The sequence below is a fragment of the Berghia stephanieae genome, chromosome 3 (genome assembly GCF_034508935.2).
Source record: "Berghia stephanieae isolate SIO BIC M18660-M18661 chromosome 3, UCSD_Bste_1.3, whole genome shotgun sequence".
NCBI lineage: Eukaryota > Metazoa > Mollusca > Gastropoda > Nudibranchia > Aeolidiidae > Berghia > Berghia stephanieae.
In genome coordinates this window covers 70,754,416-70,779,253 of record NC_088362.1, presented here as the reverse complement: position 1 = coordinate 70,779,253, position 24,838 = coordinate 70,754,416, and the positions used below count along the sequence as shown (strand labels likewise).

The 24,838-nt window shown below is 34.6% G+C and overlaps 1 protein-coding gene and 1 long non-coding RNA gene across 3 annotated transcripts in view; one reads left to right on the top strand and one right to left on the bottom strand.

Moving 5' to 3' along the window:
• The first annotated feature begins 1,544 nt into the window (after positions 1-1,544).
• On the top strand, positions 1,545-9,576 carry LOC144968357 (uncharacterized). Its single transcript, XR_013644571.1, has 3 exons — positions 1,545-1,672; positions 5,176-5,211; positions 9,463-9,576. It is a non-coding gene; the product is annotated as an uncharacterized LOC144968357 (long non-coding RNA).
• LOC144968356 (uncharacterized) overlaps positions 9,320-24,838 on the bottom strand; it is a 36,522-nt gene continuing 21,003 nt past the window's right edge. For both annotated transcript variants that reach the window (XM_078906631.1, XM_078906632.1), the window contains 3 exons: positions 18,950-19,283; positions 13,335-13,519; positions 9,320-9,952 (listed from right to left, as the gene is read on the bottom strand). In XM_078906631.1, coding sequence (XP_078762757.1) covers positions 9,392-9,952; positions 13,335-13,519; positions 18,950-19,283 — 1,080 coding nt within the window. In that variant the 3' untranslated portion in view covers positions 9,320-9,391. The remainder of the gene's footprint in view (positions 9,953-13,334; positions 13,520-18,949; positions 19,284-24,838) is intronic.

Here is a 24,838-nt window from a genome sequence, read left to right as displayed (position 1 = left end):
GTACTCAATTTATACCTGAGTATAGTGAGAGAATGTGAGCAAGGTGCTTGTTCCGAGGAGTGAAATAGGCGCCGATCAAAGCAGGACTCGAATCCTGCACCTTCAAAACCGAATGCTTTCCGTTATTTGGTCACATGCTGGAGTTATTGTTTAAAAAAAAAATTAATGGCTGAAAAGTGGTTGTATATTACGCAATATCCATTAAAATATCATCAAAGCGCATTATAAGGGGTCCCAAGCCAAACGTGCGGCTAAGAGGTCTAGTGGTTGACAATTTACTTCAGACCTAAGGTTCAGGGTTCGAACTCACCAATAAACATGGTAGTGTTTTGTTTTGTATGGTTTTATTAATTTTCGATTATTTGTTTGTTTTGTTTTGTTGTGTTTTTGTTTTTGTTTTCTTGTATTTGTCTTTGGTCTGTTGTTTGCATTTAGTTGGGGGGTTTTCGGGGGGGGGGGGGGTTGTTTGTTTAATTGTTTTTTTTTTGTTTTATTTGTTTTTTTTTTGTTTGTTTTTGTTTTGTTTTTTGTTTATTTGTTTGTTTGTTCCTCTTTTTTTGGGGAGAGGGTTGATAGTTTAATTGGTTTGTTTTGTTTTTTTTAATTATTATTGTTATCTTTATTTTTTAACCAACGATTTTTAGAAAGGGATTAATGAGCCAATTTCTTATTCTAGCAAAAAATCAAGCAACCAGTGAGGTTTTATGAGGAACATATACAGTCAACTTAATAGTTTTTCGTAAATGGGAAAATGTCGTTTTAGACAATATGCAGAAAAGGTTACGAATTTTATTTCCCTTTCAATAAAGTATTTACTATGGCCAATGTGCGGCTTTAGTTCTCTTGTCACAAATTCAAACAATGATAAGCTTGGCCATCGTGGCTTTAGTGCCAATGAATGCATATTTTTGGCCCATGCCTTATGTCTTTGGGTAAGATGCTTTACACAGATTTACTATCCGACTCGGGAGCGACTGGCTGCTTTGGCTATACTGCCGTTTTCTGGAAAAACCCATATTTGAAAAATTGGCCAGAAAACTCATCCTTCAAATATTGATCGATTTAAATTATCCTCATCTTGGCAAAAACTCTCAAACCTGGAACTTCCCATGTTACGGTAGTATAGGCTATAACAGATATTACTAGAGTTCTTGTAAAATGAGACGCAGAACATGCAAATTGCAATGCATGAAATGAAGATATTAAGCTATTTTTCTTAGCAGTAGATAGATGAAGTGCGTGGGAGATCAAGATAGAATGAGAGAGGCAGAAGAAAGAAGGGAGAGAGAGAGAGAGAGAGAGAGAGAGAGAGAGAGAGAGAGAGAGAGAGAGAGAGAGAGGGGTAGGGGGAGGGGCAGACAGACTGACAGATACAGAGAGATATTCGAGTATTGAATGAATAGAAAACAAACTCACACAATCGCACGCACGCATAATATAGAGATACACACATTCACAAACACACGCGCACACACACACATAAACACACAAACCACATCCACACAGTATCGCATACTCTAACCAAACACCCTCTCACTCCCTACCCAAATACGACCAGAACAAGGTGGTTGGTTTACTATGAAAAGCATGAGGACGTCCGTCAGTTTTCATTCTTTGGATTTATTGATTGCCCATCAAATAAAATTTAAAAAAACATGCATCGTTTATCCAGGTATAATATTCAACAATCATTCACAAATGTCATAATAAAGTATTAATAGCCTCAACAATCAGTATTTAACCAGTTAAATTAACAGCCGTACTCTGGAAAAATACATTTAAAGATTTTGGCCAGAAAATTCGTCCTTCAAATATCGATCGGTTTAAAGGGCCCTCAACTTGGCAAAAACTCTCAAATCTGGGACTCCGCAAAGTCTCAGGTTTGAGATTGTTTGCCAAGACGGAGGTCATTTAAATCAATCGATATTTGAAGGACGAGTTTTCTGGCCAAATTTTTAAATACATGTTTTCCAGAGTACGACTGTTAATTGATTCAATCAGGATAAAATCAAGTCATTACACATTACAAATTATACATCAGAAATAAATTATTTACTCGATTAGTTCATTGTAATAAAAACATTGGATAAGCACTGAGTACCTTTAATGAGAAGTTGTTTTTTTTAATTACCTAGACTAGAATCTATCACAACATTTAAACATATTGTAATTCATTTTTGAAGAAAAAAAATGATTTCGCATCACAGGATGAAAAAATAATGTAGAACCGACATGCACTTATTTACAGATAGATATATGTACATGCGTGTGGAACCTGTCAATCTGACTAATGGCTTATAGTATTGACAAGTGACATTAATGTTATTCTGTGGTACAAATGATGCAAATGTTGCTTTTTGCTTGAAACTCAAAGAAACGAATAACAATAATAAAATGGAATAGAAGCCTCGATTTAATTGAATTTACGATGAGAAATGATTTGCCCTCGTAAATGGTTGGGTTTTTTAATTTTGTTTTTGTATATAGGAGTATAATCAACTCCAGTACATGCCTATCAACCGAAACAATCAGCCCCACTTATACGTATTTTTAACTTTAAGAGATTTCATATTATCTTGTCCGAATCAATGTCACTGTATTGTTGTGAGTTTATTTGAATCGTTATCTTTAAAAATAAACACAAAAACATAATAGATAGTGTAAATTCTTTAAAGCACATGATGACGTTGATGTAAATGAATACGATGATGGCCAATGATGATGATGATGATGATGTTGATGATGATAATAATAATAATAATAATAGTAATAATAATAATAATAATAATAATAATAATAATATGATGATGATGATGATGATGATGATGATGATATAATAATAATAATAATAATAATAATAATAACAATAATAATAATAATAATAATAATAATAATAATTAAAATATAATTATTATTATTACTATTATTATTATTATTATTATTATTATTATTATTATTATTATTATTATTATTATTATTATTATTATTATTATTATGATACCATTGTCATCATCATTAACGATGACAACAGTAAAGATCAGACATTTCTATTATCCAGAACTGAATTAATCAAAAGTATTGACAATATAACATAAACAAAACGATTAGTTCCAGTAACATTTAATCTTTGGCTGCTAGCATTGGACAATTCATTAGTATGTATGACAGTTAATTATCAAACGAACCATCTACCAATTTTGATCATTGAATTTAACAATATAACTTCTCTCTCTCTCTCTCTCTCTCTCTCTCTCTCTCTCTCTCTCTCTCTCTCTCTCTCTCTCTCTCTCTCTCTCTCTCCCTTTTTTCTCTGTCTGTCTATTTATCTATCTGTCTATCTATATATATATATATATATATATATATATATATATATATATATATATATATCCCTCTCTCTCTCTCTCCCTCTCTCTCTCTCCCTCTCTCTCTATCTATCTATCTATCTATCTCTCATTTGACACACACACACACGCACACATACATACATACATACATACATACAAACATACATACATACATACATACATACATACACACACATACATAAACACAATCATTTGGAATAGAAAAAAAAATAGTAATAAGTACGTAATTCATTTATGATGATTCATATATCTTTACATTAATTATCGTAGTAATTAATAATATCAGCTATTTATAACATTGATCTCATATCACATAAGACGGGAACTTATTGAACTAATAAACTGGATTAGAGAACCAAATGGAAAGATATTATCTACATGTAACTTGCGGAATAATTGGAATAATCATTATATCATGTTAGATAAAGGGCTTTATGTACAAAGCTTTGAGCATATTTATTGGATATTGCGCTGTATAAAAGCTCACCTTTCAAAAGGATTATATATATATATATATATAATATTATATTATATATATATAATATATATATATATATATTATCTAGAACGAAAGGATAACAATTACAAAAACATGTTGACACATTAAGTAAAGCTAACAGCTATATTATACCCGTAACAATATTCACAATCAATTGCAAAGAACTGGTTGTACACGTTGAAGTAGTAAACAAGAATCATTAAACATTACGGATAGAACAAAATTGACGCCACTCAGCTCTTGGTTATTGTTTTTAGCCAGCCATTTTTAAGAGTTTTAGTTTTCACTAAATCGTATTTATCAGATTATAAACGTTTAAGGTTACACATTATTTCGTGTGTACGTTATAGCCAACTGGCGGATGTTTTGAGATATTAGGCTAACTGCATAGCATCAACAGCTTGCGACATTTTGACAAGTTCAGAGGTCGCCTCGATCTTTAAATAATGGAGGAAAAAAAGTAGTCTTTAGAGCCTTAAGGCCAATGGAACCGGAGATTATCCCTGGTTTTTATAGCGTTAAACTGACAGTAGGTATTGCTTGTTACCCTTTAGATAGGACACAAACTACTTTTCGCCAGATTGAACTAACAGAGCCATCCACCCAATCACTGCTGGGTGGGCAGGGGAGCATAAAGAAGTTTTAACAATATCAACTTCACCCCGGATCGATCCAGGTCTCTTTGCGTGTGAAGCGAGAGATCTACCAACTGAGCTATCGGGGGCCCCTATGATGATAATAATAATAATAATAATAATAATAATAATAATAATAATAATAATAATAATAATAATAATAATAATAATAATAATAATAATAATGAAAGAGAAAGTAAATCTCTGGACAAACGGTATGAGAGCCTTTTGTTAAAGTATGTTAGAATTGACAGGCATGTTATTGCCAATTTATGATAACTACAAATTCATATGACCAACCAATCAGAGCTATAATATGGTCCATGGAGCCGGAGTTTATCGTGTGAAACAGTTGTTTGCTGTTATTGTTGTTGTTGTTGTTGTTGTTGTTGTTGTTGTTGTTATGTTAGGGGTTGTTTTATTTTTTTGTTTTTTTTTTGTTTTTTTTTTGGGGGGGGGGGGGGTTGGGGGGGGGGGGCGGGGTTGGGAGGTTTTTTTCATCTAGATTTCTTTTGTACATCACCAAATTTGAAAAATAAAAGTTTTTATAATTATGAGAATTTAGTGTTGTGTTTTGTAGAACCTGTTTTGATGAACAAAAACTATGTATGTCGTGTACTTATTCCTTCTAAGTTCTAAATGTTAAATTTAATTATTTTATATGTTTGATTAGGTTTGACGTCTCCGGGAAAAATCTGGAAAATGGCAGGTAAGTAGATAGTTAAGACAAAATTGTTTTAACAACAACTTTTTAACCCTCTCCTTACCATCCCGAGGAAAATCGTCATATTCATTACAATGCAACTAAAAATTTTCTAACCCTAATGTCTTTGTACATCGCAGAAAATAAAGATTGTTTTGTTGTTATAGCTATAAAAACTTGACACCGTTTTATAGATAGAGCTCATTTATGTAAAGAATATACTTATTTTTTATTTTCTGTTTAAGTAAAAAGATTATCTATTTTTATTTTGGTAGGGTGTGACGTTTTGGGGAAAGTTATGAAAATGGCTGGTAAGGAGAGAGTTACAGTAAATAAAAAAAAAATAATAATATAAAAACATTAAACTTCTAAATGAAAGCAATAAATTGTATCTAATTTTTCCAATATTAAACATGTAGTCTTCTAGACCCACAATACCCATGGAGCCAGAATTGAATTCGGTTCCTGTAATGTTAAATGAAAGAAAAAAATTACTTGCAACTCTTTGGATTGAACTCTAGTCCATCGCAAAGTACTTTCCGTCAGATCTAACAGATCAAGCTACCCATCATTTCTGGCTGGACAAGGGAGTCAGAAGGAAAAAAAATCTTCACCCGGTCACGGTCACTCTCAATATAAACCATAGATTATATATATATATATATATATATATATATATATATATATATATATATATATATATATATATATATATATATTATTTAAAATATTTACCACAATGTTTGGGGCAGTCTACATCGATGTTTCAGGCTTAATTTGCTATCTTCAGGACTGAGTTGTTTTGTTGACTGTTGTTGTTTCTTGAAGTGGTTCCGGTTTGAAGTTAATTAAGAGGAATTTGCGCCGATGGGGACACTTTCCGTAGATCTCATTTTTCATGTTGAGTGTGGCTTCATGAGGTTGTTTGATTATGGTATATTTTTCTTCCAGGCATAAGCTACATTGTTTTGATGTTGGTGTGTATCCTGTTGCTTTAGATAAAATTTTCCATGAAATGTTGTGGTCTATTTTGTTGTCTTTTAATTTCCAAATATGTTCGCTGAGTTTTGTGGATGTTTTTTTGTTAGTGTTTCTAAATGTTGAGGTGTGGAGGTTGTATCTTGTTTTGAAATTATTTTCTGTTAGTCCTACATATTTTTCTTGCTTGTTTGTTTTAGTTTCTGTGACTGTGGCTTGGTAAATTAAACTTGATTCTAAGCATTGTTTGTTTAGCGGGCAATGTTCTTTATTTCTGCAGTTGCATTTTCTAGTGGGTGGGTTTTGCTCTTGTCGGTGGTTTATTAATATTTTTTTGTTGTGGCTTGAAATTATTTGTTCTATGTTGCGCATACACGAGTAACTTATTTTTATGGTATTCCTGTTGATAATTTTATGTAGCTTGTGGTTTTTTGGAAAGTGTGTATCAATTAGTTTCAGGAACTGCTGTCCTATGTTTGTGCTGACGTTTATGTCGAAAGGTGGGTTGAACCAAGTTATGTGTCGTTTTCTTGTTTTATGTTCTTCACTTGTGTGTTGGGGTTTACATGAGAGGGAGGCGTCTGTGTATACAAATGGTGTGTTGTATCCACTTTTTGTGAGTGCTTCTTTGTAGGGGGTGGCTGCGACGTTGAATATCTCTCTGTTTTCCGAAAGTTTGCTCACCTCAGTGCAATGTTTTTTGGTATGTTTTCAATGACGGGACGGGGGTGGTTGCTGTTTTTATTAATGTAGCTAATGGTGTTGTTTGGTTTTCTGAACGGTTGGAATGAATTGGATTTTATGTCGAATGTGATGTCGAGGAAGTCAACTGTTTTTTTGTTTGCTTCTATCGTGATTTTTAAATTGTTGTTTTGGAATATTTTACAGATTTGTTTTTTGATGTTTTCGTTCGCTCTTGGTCGTCTGTTGGTTATAGCGAGTCCGTCATCTCTATAGAGGCCGATGTATGTGTGTGTATGTTGTAGTTGTGACAGGATGTAGAGTCCGACCAGTTCGCATGTTTCAGCACCGTCGAACGAACCCATTGTTACGTCGAAATCATTGTGTCGCTTTGTCCACGGTGTGTTGTCGTAGTATAGTGTGCTGTGCTTGGTGTGTTTGATGATGTGTTTTTCCTCTTCTGTGATGTTGGTGTATTTTGCTGCGAATTCCAATGCTTTGTTTAGTAAGTCTGGAGTGATGGAGGGGTAAAAATCGCAAATGTCGAAAGAGATGAAGGTGCAGTTTTCTTTGTTTTGGATATTTTTGAACCATTCAATGACTTCATCGGTGTTTTTCCACTGGTTGAATTTAGTTGCTTCTTTGACGTTTTTATTTATTTTTTCTAATATCTTTTTGCTGATTTTTCCAATTTCAGATTTGTATGGATTTATTAGTCTACATTTTGGATTATTTTTGAAGTCAGGCTTGTGATCTTTTAATGTGATGAACGCTTCTCTTCTTGGTGCTATATCGATTCGATCGCTAAGGTCAAGTCTGTTCGCTATATTCTTATCTTCTTTTGTGATCTCTTCGGTTCTATGTGTTCTGTCGCAGCAAAATACACCAACATCACAGAAGAGGAAAAACACATCATCAAACACACCAAGCACAGCACACTATACTACGACAACACACCGTGGACAAAGCGACACAATGATTTCGACGTAACAATGGGTTCGTTCGACGGTGCTGAAACATGCGAACTGGTCGGACTCTACATCCTGTCACAACTACAACATACACACACATACATCGGCCTCTATAGAGATGACGGACTCGCTATAACCAACAGACGACCAAGAGCGAACGAAAACATCAAAAAACAAATCTGTAAAATATTCCAAAACAACAATTTAAAAATCACGATAGAAGCAAACAAAAAAACAGTTGACTTCCTCGACATCACATTCGACATAAAATCCAATTCATTCCAACCGTTCAGAAAACCAAACAACACCATTAGCTACATTAATAAAAACAGCAACCACCCCGTCCCGTCATTGAAAACATACCAAAAAACATTGCACTGAGGGTGAGCAAACTTTCGGAAAACAGAGAGATATTCAACGTCGCAGCACCCCCTACAAAGAAGCACTCACAAAAAGTGGATACAACACACCATTTGTATACACAGACGCCTCCCTCTCATGTAAACCCCAACACACAAGTGAAGAACATAAAACAAGAAAACAACACATAACTTGGTTCAACCCACCTTTCGACATAAACGTCAGCACAAACATAGGACAGCAGTTCCTGAAACTAATTGATACACACTTTCCAAAAAACCACAAGCTACATAAAATTATCAACAGGAATACCATAAAAATAAGTTACTCGTGTATGCGCAACATAGAACAAATAATTTCAAGCCACAACAAAAAAATATTAATAAACCACCGACAAGAGCAAAACCCACCCACTAGAAAATGCAACTGCAGAAATAAAGAACATTGCCCGCTAAACAAACAATGCTTAGAATCAAGTTTAATTTACCAAGCCACAGTCACAGAAACTAAAACAAACAAGCAAGAAAAATATGTAGGACTAACAGAAAATAATTTCAAAACAAGATACAACCTCCACACCTCAACATTTAGAAACACTAACAAAAAAACATCCACAAAACTCAGCGAACATATTTGGAAATTAAAAGACAACAAAATAGACCACAACATTTCATGGAAAATTTTATCTAAAGCAACAGGATACACACCAACATCAAAACAATGTAGCTTATGCCTGGAAGAAAAATATACCATAATCAAACAACCTCATGAAGCCACACTCAACATGAAAAATGAGATCTACGGAAAGTGTCCCCATCGGCGCAAATTCCTCTTAATTAACTTCAAACCGGAACCACTTCAAGAAACAACAACAGTCAACAAAACAACTCAGTCCTGAAGATAGCAAATTAAGCCTGAAACATCGATGTAGACTGCCCCAAACATTGTGGTAAATATTTTAAATAATAATTCGCTCCATTACTACATGTCGAGCACTTTTCGTACCATATTTGTATCAAACACGATTCAATATATATATATATATATATATATATATATATATATATATATATATATATATATATATATATATATATTATATATATATATATCGTGTGTGGGAGGGGGTGAGTCACAAATAGTATTAAAGCTTGAGAATCTCTTGAGGTTTTGAATGAAACCCTAAAACTTTTTGTTTACGATCCTGATGGTATATCTGTGTTGTCAGTATCCACTACATTGATTTCTTCATTGTCTTCCGGGTCAGATTCAGGGAGGTCACAGAACGACCTTGACATCGATCTCGACGCAAGATGATGGCCGATCGCAACATCCACGCCGTTGCTGTTACCGCGTCTGAAGGAGTGAAGGTCACTTCCGCCGCTGTTGCTGAGGTTGTGACTGCTATGGAATTGGTGATGATGCGATGGGATGTGATGACTGTGGCTGTGGAAGCCGTGGAGATCAGGATGGAACTGAGCAGATGGAGGCAATTTCAGACCATGGTGCTCATGAGGATGAGGTGAATGGTCGGAATCTTCTCGCTGCCGCTGTTGCTGCTGCTGCTCGTCGTGCTGACCTTGGTGGTTCTGTTGCGGTCTGCCGGTGTCTGTTGTACTGTCGTTGCCATCTGAGTCGTCTGCCTCGTCCCTACTCGTATCCATTACGTCATCTTGATCACGTGACCCGTCATCATCCGTGGACTTTCGCTGGATTTTCTTCTGCTTCATTCGCCGATTCTGGAACCAGGTCTTTACCTGTAGGAAAAGAATCACATTTGGGTAAATTTAAGATTTTTAGTTTTAAAATATGCGACCTGTCGTCTTTAAAATGTATTATTTGGAGTAAATCTGCTGCTTAAATTTCAATTATAAGCTTAACTTATATGATTATTAAATTCTGAGCATTTATTTCTATACTTAATATTCTTCATATACCCCATTATGACAAGACACCAGAATGGCGCGGTGGGTAACATGATATATACTATACATCCACTGTTTACGCCATTTAAAAAGCAAAAATTTTCCACTTGAAAAAGTCTATCAATTTGTTTAGGGCACTAGTGGAGAACCCGCAATTTATGCGGAGAAATAAAGGCTATTACGAACAGGCGGTCGTCTATTATAATTATTACACTGAAGTATTGTGGAAATTAGCATAGATCGAGACGAATCTTTTGAGCCATCAACGATTTTAAAAAAGGTCCGATAATAAAGTGTGTAGGTTTCAGCGCAAATGAATTTGGCAATAGGGTGGCCAGATAGCGATTCCCAACGTAAATTGACTGATCATAATGCCCTAGCAAGCGTAGACACCGTTTCTACATACTCAGTATTCTCACGAGTGGGAGGCGTGGTCACGCTGTTTATATACTTTGATATAAGAGAACGTAGACGCTACCATCTCCTTTACATATTCTTATAATAATATATGTAATGTATGAAGACAATGTCAGAAAATTTTGTAATTTTAGATTTAATATTTAAATATAAGATTATTAAATAATTTAAAGAATTCTAATCAAATTGACAAATCACACACATTTAGATAAAGATTTTATTTTTATTTGTAATATTATTTAAAGTTTTAAATGACCGTACTTTTTATATCTAGTTCAAGACTTACAAAATATCTTTTTTTTAAGATGGGAGGTAACACTTTATGTGATAGTGACATTGGTGACGGATTTAGTCAAATGCATGGAGAAACCGCAGTATTTTTGAAGAAATAAAGAATATTGCTTTAATTCTTATTTTACTGCATTGTGGAAATTAACATAGATCGATGTGATATTTTTTTTTTGAATCAACGGGTTATAGAATTATCCTTAAGTTAAGAAAGGTTGCAAGTTACTCGTATATCAATTTGTAAAAAAATAGTTTTTTAATGTTTAGATTTGTCGATAATTATGTGCCCGATGATAAAAAAAAATAACATTGGCTTTACCTATTTTTTAAATCAATAGATAGATTATTATTACTTGATAGTATCGAGAGAGTTTTAAATGACGTCACCCATTTTTGTTGCGGATGTGATTATTATTAAAGATCTGAACAAGTGCGTATGAAAGGTGCCAAAGCAAGAAAGAAAAATAGAAGAAAAAAAAACATCCCAACAAATCAGTCGTCCTCGCCTGGAAATCGAACCTCAGACCTTCTGAATACCTCAGACGTGCTACCATTATACCACAGAGGCTCCCGATAGTTGGGACAATTTTTAATACTTATATTCTTCACAAGATGTAATGGTATCATGTCTGACCGGTAATCAGAAAGTCTGAGGTTCGATCCCCAGTCGAGGTCGACTGATTTTTTGGGATGGTATTTTTATTCTATTTTTCTTTCTTACTTTGCCTGGCACCTTTCTTACACACTTGTTCAGATCTTTATCTTATACTGGTGCCTGCTCCTTAAATTCTTTAATTTGAGATTATTATTACTCGATAGTATCAAGAGAAATTTAAGATTACGCCATTTTTTATTTTATTTTTTATTTAGTCTATTCTTCTTTTTTTTTCTTACGGATGTGCAGAATTGTTTAGATTCGATAATACTCTCAATGAAAGCCAAATGTCAACTTAAGGACTGAGTATTAGGACATAGCAGATTTTCTTATTATTCATTTGAGTCGACGGGTAATAGAATTACCCTTAATTCAAAAAAGTTTTGCAAGTTACTCTTATATCAGTTATCTAGTACAAAATAGTTTTATAATTTTTAGATTAGAATAGATGACACAATTTTATTCTATCTAAATATGAATATCAAAATACTTTGTGCACAGTTAAAAGCAACGTTAATTTTCCTTCGATCTTACTTTATGTCGTGCGTGGTAGAAAAGATATACAAATTGAATTTCATTCTACAATTATTAATCATATTTAATATTCTTTTGTTGTCTATTTAACAGCTTTTAAAAAAAAATGTTTTCGGTTTTGTTTTGTTTTGATTTTGTAGTCAGGTTTTTTTTTTATTGGGGAGGGGTGGGGGTTGTTTGATTATTATTTTTTTTGGAGGGGAGGGGGGGGGTAGAATTGCAAGAAAACATTAATTCAAATAATATTTCATAAGTTAGGCTTATTGAAATCTCCATGCCATTGTAAGACAAATGGTCGATAGACAGAGGAAAGAAAGTAAAATTAATGTTACTTGAGACCCTCATGGTCCATTGAGCTTGGGTTTATCTCATTGACACTAATGAACCACTCTCCAGTTATTGCTTACTTTTATCATTTTTTAAATATAATATTGTCAAGTACTTTACACCAATGATTTAACCAATGTCAGCCATTAATATGAAGAAATTTCAATGAGAGTTTTTTATCGTGTGTTTCGAGTTATTTGTGTCAAATTACAACCAAAAAAAAAACTTGGGGGTTACGATAGCTCACAAGGTAGAGTACTTGCTTCACACGCAAAGGAACGGCGATCTATCCCGGGTGAAGTCGATAATTTTTCTGACCCCTTGTCTCCCCAACAGTGATTGGTTAGCTGCGCCTGTTAGATCTGGCGGAAAGTTCTTTGCGATAGACAGGACTCATATCCAAAGGACAGCAAGTAATTGTTATTGTTCGTTTCACATTATAGAAACCGGTATAAATTCCGGCTCATCATTAAAACATAAACAAACCAAAGTACAATTTTTGATTATTATAAATTTAATTTTTTAGCATCTAAACATCGCGTTGAGGCGACAGATCAGATATAAGCTTATATTCTGAGTATTCTGTTCTATGAGTTGATGTAGTCTTTGTGCGGCTATGTGGTCTAGTGGTATGACACTCGTTTCGTATCGGAAGGTCCTGGGTTCGAGCCTCACTCGACGCATAGTTGAGTCCTTGGAGACGGCTCTTTACTCATATTCTCTCACCGTACTCTGGTGTAAAATGGGTACCTGGCCGTTAACAACGTTGTCTCTGTCCGAAAAATATTGTAATATCGCCTAACAGGCGTCATGTCTCGTCCTAAAATGTTAAATGTTGCTGTTGGCCAGGGACCCTTGTAAAGCGCTTTGAGCACGTTTAGTGGATATTGCTCTATATAAAAGCTCAATGTAGTCATTCAAAGTTGTCGGTATTCAACTAACTCTTAAAAACAGATAGCCGCATGTTTATTGTCAACAACTTGTTTTATTTACCTGTGTTTCCGACAGACTGAGTTGATTTGCAAGCTCCATGCGCTCAGGAGTTGACAGGTACCTCTGGGATTCGAACCGCTTCTCTAGACCCGTCAGCTGTTGGTCGCTGAACACAGTCCTGGCTTTCCGTCGTCTGCAGTGTTTGTTAGGGCTGTCGTGGTGAAACAGTGGATTCAGAGGCAGGCCTGGATGGGAAAAATAATATAAAGGGTTGTGGTAAGTCATCGATAGAAGAAAAAAAAAAGAAATACTAAAGAAAACGTGAGAAAGGAAAAGACTTCGGGTGGAAACAGTGCAAACAACGGGTGTTTCAGGTGCAAATCCTTAGTCAGCAAAGAAACAGTTAAAACACATAAAGAAAATGTAGTGATAATGGTAATGTGTGTGTGTGTGTGTGCGTGTGTGTGTGTTTCCCTTTTTCTTTAGTATTCTTACTATCGTAGGCTTCAGGACACTCAAATTGTAGAACAGTCCTTTTTTAATATTTGATGTTTTCTGAAGCACAATATCCACTAAATGTGCTCAGAACAATTTGCAAGGGGTCCTAAGCCAAATGCAGCACGTTACATGTAGATGACGAAACATGACAGATATAAGGCGCTATTAAGATAACAGAGAAAACTGTGTTATCGGTCAGGTACTCATTTTACACTAAGTTCTATGAGAGTAGGTGAGCAAAGAATCTTTGCCAAAGTCTCAACCATAGGTCACCTAAGGCGGAATTTGAACCAGTTACCTACAGATCCAAAGGTGAGATTCATTCCACTAGATCACAAAACAGTACAAACATCAAGAAATATCAAGTTTAATTTTTTTTATTTCTTTTTTTTTTACTATTTAATTTATTTTTTTTTTTTTTGGGGGGGGGGAGGCATGTTAGGGACATTTAAATATTGATAAAAGTTTTCTGTTTAATATGAGAACAAAAAAAGTGTTTTGTGAATTTACAGCACAAATGTGGATAGAGCGTCAGATTGAAATCAGCAGCTGATTTTCAATATTTTGTCATCATCATCATCATCATCATCATCATCATCATCATCATCATCATCATCAGCAGCAGCAGCATCATCATCATCGTCATCATCATCATCATCATCATCATCATCATCAGCAGCAGCAGCAGCAGCAGCAGCAGCAGCTTCTTCATCATGCTTCTACGTCACATTATATAAATAGCTTCAGAGTTGAGTACTCGTACAATGTGAATTTAAAAAAACATAAAAAATTAATCCTTGCAATGTCTGCTGTTCATTATTTAATTTTTCTAATTCAACTGTATCGTGTATCAAATTATAACAATCAATCGATTTAACAAATTATTCCGTAGAGGAGGATATTCCCCTATCCCCTGAATTTCTGAAAAGTGAATAGGAAATGAATCAAAATTGACGTCACTAAACTCTTTGTTATAGTTTTTAGACAGCCATTTTAATTATTAGTTCTTACTAAATTCTATCAATCAGACTATAAACGTTTAAGGCTACAGATAGTTTTGTGTCTTGGTAGGTTATATCCGGTTGGTGGATAATGTGAGTTTTTTAGCTAAATGCAGAGCATCAATATGTTGTAAAAATGACAACGAATGGGAGACGGGTTATATGTTGCGACTACTCAAGAAAATGATCACCAAGTAGTCCTTCGGAGCCATTGGGCTCATAGAGACTGCAGTTTATATCGATTTCTAAAACATGAAAGGGACAATAGCAATGGCTTGGTACCAATTTGATATGACGCTAGTTTATCGCAAAGTACTTTCCTCCAGATCTAACAGACCTAGTTACCCAGTCACTGCTGTGTGGACAAGGGGGGGGGGGGTGAGAAAAATCTCAACTGAACCCGGGATCAATCTCGGTCCCTTTGCATGTGAATATAGTGCTCTACCAACTGATCTATCAGGACCCCAAAAAAGAAGACCAAATTCAAATAGAATTTTAAGAAAGTATTATGGGTATTATACATATCTAAAGTATATCTAAACTGTTGACATTACAATCAATGGCAATCGATTAAAAAGGTATGCAAATTTGGAATTTTTAGTCTCATTTTATAAATGAGCTAAAAAAAATAATAAACCTTTTCAAAATCCCGCTGTCAGCATAGATCCCATACAACTCAATTTTTTGAAGTTATTATCACAACAACACTGACAAATCACCCAATTTTTTCAACACTGCGACTTTATTAAAAAGTTAGAAATCATTGCATTAAAAATGCTAAAACATCAAATTTGCGCAATATAAGAATATCGCCTAAAAATTTCAAAAATAACCAGTTTTTTTAAAAATCATTAAGAATCTAAATAAGGCCACAATTACTTACATAAGACATTAAAGAGAAGCCAAGACTAAGAACTATTGAGTAAAATCAAATTAATTACCCAAAATTAGCATCTTCACTAAAGTATCACTGCTTCAAATTTGATAGTGAAAAGACGTCAAGAAAAACAGGAATTTCACAAATTCACAGAATATTCAAGAATACAGTTACAGACATCAAAAAACCAGTAAAATGAAAGCTTACTATTAGCACTATCGAATAATGAACTTTAAATAAAAAATAATGTAACATTTTTATTTGATTGAACTCGGAATGTTAGATTTTTTTAATGAAGTAAGGCGTCTTTTGTGACACAACTTTCAAAAATAGTGTTCGTATGAAGGATTTCCAGTTTGGATGTTCGGTTTGTCAACAAGTACAAAAATTTCCTTTTTGGATGAATAAAATACATTAACATTAACATTACATTGACAAGTAAAGTTACACTAAACAACGGATCCGATTAAAGTTTTGACAAAAATAAAAGAGATGACAGGCTTTCATTTGATACATCTTTGGAAGCTAAAGAATAATATAAAGTTGTTTTGATCTTGGATTTTATCTAATTTTTTTCATTAGTTTTTAAAACTTAACTCCCGCAAAAACAGTTTAAAGTAAGACCTTTCTTTCAAAGTTGTTTAGGTACAACTTGTGAATAAATCCAATTAATGGGGTAGTTCAACCTCCGTGCCAAAGGGATATGAATTGACAATCAAAACACCTTTATTTCCGATAAAAGGTGTTTAAGCCAATCAATTTAACCTATATTTCTAGCAACACGAATCAAACAACTTTAATATGTTTTTAAAGGAAAAGAATAGCACTTTTTTTACTGTGCTAGATGTTGCTAGCTTCATTTTGAACCAAATGCCGGCTGTTTTTAAAGAGAGTGAGAGAGAGAGAGAGAGAGAGAGAGAGCGAGAGAGAGAGAGAGAGCGAGAGAGAGAGAGAGAGAAAGAGAGAGAGAGAGCGAGAGAGAGAGAGAAGAGAGAGTGAGAGAGAGAGCGAGAGAGAGAGAGAGAGAGAGAGAGAGAGAGAGAGAGAGAGAGAGAGAGAGAGAGAGAGAGAGAGAGAGAACTGCCCTGACGACAAGACCGCTGGTTTGGAGGAGCTAGTACTAGAATAAAGCTGTGTAAATTTTGAACAAAGAGTGACTGATTTCTAATACGCCAACATGCTAATTAATTTATTATTTGTCTGAAAATAAAAATAAATAATAACAATATATCAGGTAGCCACACACACAAAAAAAAACGCGCCCTGCTTATTTCTATCTTTTGTAAAAAGCTATATATTTATCTTTGCAAACTTTTACTACTATTAGAGCTATTCTTTTTCACCAACACTTGAATTTTATATTGTATGTTGATCGACCTACCATCCCGTACATTGAACGGGCATCCATGCTTGTGTAAAATAAAACAATTGAGTGTTTAAAAAGAGTAATATCAATCAACTTTGACGGAAGAGCTTTACAGTGGGCCACAAGCCAACAACAACACTTATTGTACAACGAAACATGACACATGACATTGACCAGGCACTCATTGTATACCTAAGTAAGTTCTAAGACTGTTAGTAAGGAGTTTCTCCAAGGACTCAACTTTTGGCTGCCCATTGCTGGAATCGAGCCAAAGACTAAGAACCTACAGGTCTGACGACAAGAGCCATACACCCACAAAAAAAAACTTTTTAGTGTATAAATTAATAGATGAACGTTGGTGGTGTCCGAATGTCTGTGCAGTTCACAAAATAAGATTACCAGAGTCCCGGCAAGGGGAGTGGTACGTTCTTTCTGTTTGTTAAATATGGCTGTCAAGAGCATTTGTGCAAAGCAATTAATTGAAGAGTGATTTTCTAAAGCTCTCTAACTCCGTTTTTTTTTCCCCAATTTTGAGATATTGAGGATTATTTCCCCTAAAATTTCTCATTCGGTCTTTTATTTATTTTATCAAATTTATACTTTAAAATCACACACTAGGGAATTTCTTGTGCCATTTGATGCTTAAAATGAAATGTACAGTTCGTTTTATATCATGGATGGAAATTCTCAAAAAGTAGAAGAATAGACTTAACGAGTTTTGGAAAACCAGCTTTTAATTATCAATTATTTTCATCAAAGTTAACTTGTGGATACGGGTTTAGCGAAGTAATCTTTATCATAAACAATGTCACATAATGTATGATGAAACTCTCTGGAAACTCAGAGGAGAGGTAATGTGCGATTTGGAAATGATGCGTTAAAACATGCTTCTCAAAAAAAAGAAATGTTGATTGATAAGAAATCGTCAACAGGAATAGACATAAGCCCTGTTGATCAAGAGATTTTTTTTTATTTATGGTCAAACTAGGGTGATGATGAGGATGATGATGATGATGATGATGATGATGATGATGATGATGATGATGATGATGATGATGATGATGATGATCAGACTCCAACCAGAAGGACATCAAGCAAATTAAATGTTACTTCCTTTTCACGCTATAGAAACTTGGCTATTGGTGATGGTAGTAGTGCTGTGGTGATGATGATGGTGATGGTGATGATGATGATGATGATGATGATGATGATGATGATGATGATGATGATGATGATGATGATGATGATGATGATGATGGTTAAACTCGTGTCGTATGTCAAGCATACGAGCGAGTCTTTCACCCCAGTTGCCAAAAAAAAAAAGAAAGGCAATTATTCCAGTTCGCTAGAGACCAGCAAACCACACAGCCTTTCTCCCCAAGTTGGAGAAATAATGTCCATGCCTTGTACGCCTTCTGGCACTGAGAGACTCAATGTAAAATGTAAGGTCAGGTGAGCTTGTGCTAAATACCTCGTAGGTCCAAACGAGCTGTATGTCTCTCTATTAATGTTTGTTTTAAATTGAGCTTTTATATAGCGCAATATCCACTAAACGTGCTCAAAGCGCTTTACAAGGGGTCCCTGACCAACAGCAACGCTTAACATTTAGGACAGGACATGACGCCTGTTAGGCGATATTACATTTTTTAGGACAGAGACAACGCTGTTACGGCCAGGTACTCATTTTACACCTGAGTACTGTGAGGTACTGTGAGTAAAGAGCCTTTTCCAAGGACTCAACTATGCACCGAGCGAGGCTCGAACTCAGGACCATCCGATCCGAAAGCGAGTGTCATACCACTAGACCACATAGCCGCACTGTGATCCCAACGACACGTAATAAATTCCAAAAATTCAAAAATATAATAAAAATTTAAAAAGTAAAACTCAAGAAAACAGAGAGGGAATTGTGCACAAATTTAGAGTTCCTTACCTCTAGCGGATGGAAGCATAAATGCCGGATGATCTTGGAAGCTTGATAAAAAGGATGCGTGGGACTGTGCCGCTAAGAACGGCGGGGTGAGCAGGAGTGGACATGGATTGGACAAGGTGGCCGCCGCAGCGTAAGAGGCGTAGTCCAAGAAAGGGGATGGTCTGGATAGGAGGGACGGGGGCGTGGTCTGCTCTCTGCTGATTGACGGTTTGTTGGGCTTGGACAGCAAGATGTCGTCAATGAAGAATCGAGTTGGATGTCTGCGCACCATGGGTTCCGGAAATGACGTCGTTGTCATGCTTGTAACGCATGGACGATGAGAAGTGGGTGTAGCCTGGAAAATAATGGCAAAATTGAATTAAATTTGGATTTAGAAAGATTTCTTTACATTGAACGGTCGGCTAGTTACAAAGTTTCCAATGCGAACCTTAAAGTTACACGATTGATTCTCACATCAAGATACCAATGTATCATTCGGTTCATGCGTGTATTTTGCTTGAGTACAACTATACTTTTAATATACTACATTACTCTGTTTGACCCATTTTAATGGCAGAGGAAGGGGATCATCATTTTCTTCATACGAGTAAGAAAATGACAAATTAATAGTAGTTCTACTGCACGTCGTACAAGACAACTGACGATTGCGTCAAGTCCTGACATTCCTATTTGAAAAACACATGGCAAATTTATGAATTTGCAAAATTGTCCAGGAAATCAATTGTACTTTAAATCCAATCTTTTTTAGAAATGGATGATCTCCTGCCACAAAAGAAGGACGATGGACAATGTCAAAATTATTCCTTGGTTAATAATTTCTATAACCAAACCCTCTGAATTGCCACGTCGTGGAATGTAAAGGAAGAGAATAGTATCAAAGAAGCGATTGAAATGAATAAACGATGTAGGAGATAAATACTTCGTGTACGCGGAATCCACTGAATACAACTCAGACAAGAGAAACTCGGTTCAAGGGATATGATCTTATGTTGGAAGAGCAACATCATTGTGGAGAGGTTGCAAAATTCTAACGTCAGTTTGATTGAAATCATTAATAGAGTGAGATCTACATTTGTCGCTCCAAATGTCTGCTGTATTTACTTCACGTCAACAAGGCTTTTGATATTACACAGCTTTGTTCAGCCTTTAGTCAATGAACTATTCGATGTTCATAAGCATCCACTGACTTTATGCATGCCCATTTTACTGGGCTGGGCAGTTTTATTTATAGTCTATCTTGGAAACGAATCGTCATGGCATATTTTGCAAGTAAAAGGAACACTATTACAAGCATTTCAAAGATTGCCAATAAAAACATGCCTTAGGGGAGAGGTGTGTGTGTGTGAGAGAGAGAGAGAGAGAGGGGGGGAGGGAGAGAGAGAGAAGGAAGCAAATTACATGAGGTTTTGACAGAATGCACATAAAGTAACATGGTAATGCTCAAGCAAAGGAGGCCAAATAAAGGAAGTGAGGCATCATGTTCCAAAATAGATTTAAGAGTCGTTGAAACCTTAGTCGCATGGCTGTTATTGTTTTCTTGGTGAAACAAAAGAAAAAGGGCAGAAAATCAAGTCAGGTTAGAACACAATCATTCCCGCATGCACAGGTTAATGGATATTTCTAAAATACAATTTGGTGGTCATTGATAAGCAGGTTTGACAATTCTTTTGAAATGTTTACAACGCAAAGTTGGTCACTCAATAAGCGATAGATATTTTTTTTTAATATTTTTTTTTGTTGTTGCAAAACTTGTATAATGTTTCTGCATTTAAAATCCCCGTCTAAAGAGAAATTGAAGTATTAGCACGAGCTGACTTAAAAAGGATGACAAAGTTAACACCAAGCTATCTGAAACTATTGAATGGTATTTATATATCAAAGAAAATGTACGTGTGTGTTTTACGTGTGATATGTCCAATAAAAGTGATCTCATACAGTTTGTTTTTGTTGTGTTTTGTTTTATTGATTTTTATTTGTTGTTTTATTTTGTTTTGTTTTCTTTGAGGAGGTCAGTTTTGTATTTTGTTGGGTTTTTTTTTGTTTGTTTGTTTGTTTGTTTGTTTTTTTTTGTTTATTTGTTGTTTTTTTTGGGGTTTTTTTTTTTTTTTTTTTTTTGGGGGGGGGGGGTGTGCATTTTCATATTTTAAAGGGGTAGGCCGGTTGGGAGAAGGGAGATGAAGTAAAATAAGTAACGAATTCATATCACGGTCGAATCGATCTTGTCAAAATAATAATATTATTGTATTCGTAATTCTCACTTATAAGTTTAATGCATTACTTAATATTGTCTCTCAGAGCTTATGTAAGAATATGTCTAATGAAACTTACGACCAATGTTGGAGGGAAACAGAAATAAGATCAATGCACAAAAATGAGATTAGCTAATTACTTAGCATTTTGGTGGCTTTATTCGGTCATATTTTTTTTTTTAAGTTGACATATGCCATAAAAATCTCGAAGGAACACGTTTTTATATCTTTCCAGTCGAAGATAGACTCTCAAAGTGAATACACAGTCACCGTTTATCTTTTAATAAAGAAAGGCACATTGTGCAAATGTGTCTACCAAGCCTAACTTTTTAAAAGAAGGAAACACGAAAGAAACAGGGCAAGGGGCACAATCCAATCAATTCAGAAACATATCATGGAAAGAGAACTCGATGATTACAAGATGTGATAATAAAACTATCAGATGAGCAGACAAGTTTCGTGAAGTTAAAAAAAAAAGAGGATTTATATAGCGCAATATTCACGAAACGTGCTCGAAGCGTTTTACAATGGATCCCTAGCCAACAGCAACACTTAACATTCAGGACAAGACATGACGCCTGTTAGATATTACATAAAGACAGACACAACGCTGTTTACGACCAGGTACTCATGTTACAACTAAGTACGGTGATTAGAAGTCTAAAACCACTCTGTTAGAGAACTGAGTATATACCTCGTGTAATTGATGGCATCATATTATTGTCTAGTCTTGATCTATGCTGGTCGTCAATAAAGATCATATATCCTCACTCTTTTAAGTCCCATAATCTTGAGAATCTACCTTTACAGTCTGCTACTAAAATAGTTATGCCACCTTATGATCCAGTATATAACTTATTCATTATTAGTCCTCCAAAGGACATGTTACATACACAATTCAAATGAGTTTGGAACCGGAAAAGTAGAAGATGTGAGATCTTTGTCCTGTTGTGGAATTGTATTTTTTGTCACTTTAAGAAATTATATCCATTCTCTGCAATAAAAGAAACACTGAAATGACGCCTCATAATATATTTTTCCTATAATTTCAATTTTTATCATTATCCAAATCACCCCTATTTAAAAACCTTCTTGATGCGATGGGTGACAATAATTGTGTTCCAAGTCAAAATGAGCAAATGAGCATTACACACTGCATAGTCATTGAGATAAAAAATATTAAAAAGGAGAAGAAGATAAAAGCATAGAAATAGAATACTGTTCTTGCCCATATACAAGACGACATTATTATTAATTATAATTATTATTATTATTATTATTATTATTTATTATTATTATTATTATTATTATTATTATTATTATTATTATTATTTTATTATTATTATTATTATATTATCATTATTATTATTATTATTATTATTATTATTATTATTATTATTATTATTATTATTATTATATATTATTATTATTATTATTATATTATATTATTATTATTATTATTATTATTATTATTATTATATTATTTATCATCATCATCATAATTACTAATTGAAGTCAATATATTCTTTTAGATCTCATTATGTTTTATAGACTGTTAACAAACAAAACCGCTTTTCAATTAAAACACAGAAAGACCTTTGGATCTAAAAGTAAATGCATTTTTGTAATTAACCAAAAGCCGTACTCTGGAAAGAAACTTATTTAAAACATTGGCCAGAAAACGTGTCCTTCAAATATCGATCGATTTAAAGGACCCTTATCTTAGCAAAAACTCTCACACCTTTCTCTGAAGGAAAAGACTCTTTAGCCACATTGACTTATGTCAAAAGGTTGTCATTAAATTTCATTTCTATATTTTTTCTAAGTGTTCATTTATTATTTATCTATCTATTTTTTGTTTATCTATTCATTTATTTACTTAATTATCTGGCTACCTATCTATTTATCTATCTACTTCTTTGCATTTTTATTAATTAATCATTTATTTATTTACTCCTTATCTATTTTACCCGATTTACCTATTATGTATCTGTTTACGTCTTCGTTCATCTATTTATTGAATTATCGACTCGCCCATTCCATTTTTCTAATATAATTTGGTAATTAAACAAATAAAACTGACTAAAATGTATAATTGAATATAATTTTTTTAAATTTCGATTATAGATAAGATCATTCTGTCGGTTTAGTCAGTCCGAATGCGCTTCAGATTGTAGACTTTACTCTCTTAAAATGGTATAATTTGGACCTTACTTTCCATTTATATGGCATGAGAAATCAGTAAAGCGTCCTTTTTGCTACCTACCACTTAAAATATCCATTACCCTCTATAACAAAAAGTAGAGCATTTATATAGCGCAATATCCACTAAACGTGCTCAAAGTTCGCCAACAGCAACACGTATATAGAACGAGACACGACGCCTGTTAGGCGATATTACATTTTTTCCGACAGAGACAATGCTGTTTTTTTTACACCTGAGTACGGTGAGAGAATGTGAGTAAAGAGTCTTTTCCAAGGACTCAACTATGCGCCGAGCAAGGCTCGAACCCAGGACTTTCCGATCCGAAAGCGAATGTCATACCACAAGACCACATAGCCGCACAAGTATATGTTCACATCAAAGTCGACAATGTTGATCGGTTTTCATTGTCTCACACAAGAGGACAAAACATTGACCACGCTATAGATAGTATGCGTTTGGCTCAGGAGCTCACGCACAACATTGCCATCCGGAAATATGACGGACCAACACACAAAACTATGTGTAATCTTGAACGTTTATAGTCTGGTTAATACAGTTTAGTGAGAATTACTCATAAACGTGGATGGCAAAAACAATAACAAAGACTAGAGTGGCGTCATCTTCGTACTATCTATAAACTAATACGCATATTTAACAGCAATATATAAATATTAAAAATAAGATTCCTTAAATCCATCCCCAGGAGAAATTTTTCTTTAAGATCGAAGTCGAGAAAAGACCCGAGATAACCCAGGGTTCAGCCGCAGTGAAACGTCACAGAGTGAGTAATAATGGTTTAATCTCTTGTTCAAGAAAGTAACGAAATGCTAAAGCAGAACTCAAACCTGTGTCTCTCGAATGGAAGGGCAAAGTGCAGCACAACAACCAAAAGTATCCGGACAATCAGATAATAAATCTTGAGGTGAAGTGACCTATTTTATTATATTTCCTCTCTCTCTCTCTCTCTCTCTCTCTCTCTCTCTCTCTCTCTCTCTCTCTCTCTCTCTCTCTCTCTCTCTCTCTCTCTTCTCTTTCTTTCTTTTCTCTCTCTCGCTCTCTCTCGCTCTCTCTCTCTCGCTCTCTCTCTCTCTCTCTCTCTCTCTCTCTCTCTCTCTCTCTCTCTCTCTCTCTCTCGCTCGCTCGCTTTCTATATCTATCCATTTTTCTATATCTATCTATCTATCTATCTATCTATCTATCTATCGATCTATCTATTATTTTTAAAAATATTTACCACAATGTTTGAGACAGTCTACAATTCGCTCCATTACTACATGTCGAGCACTTTTCGTACCGTATTTGTATCAAACACGATTCAATATCTATCTATCTATCTATCTATCTATCTATCTATCTATCTATCAAGCCGTATGGCATCAATCTATTAATGTGTTCATCTTTCCATCCTCGTGCCACAAAGATGTAAGTTTATCT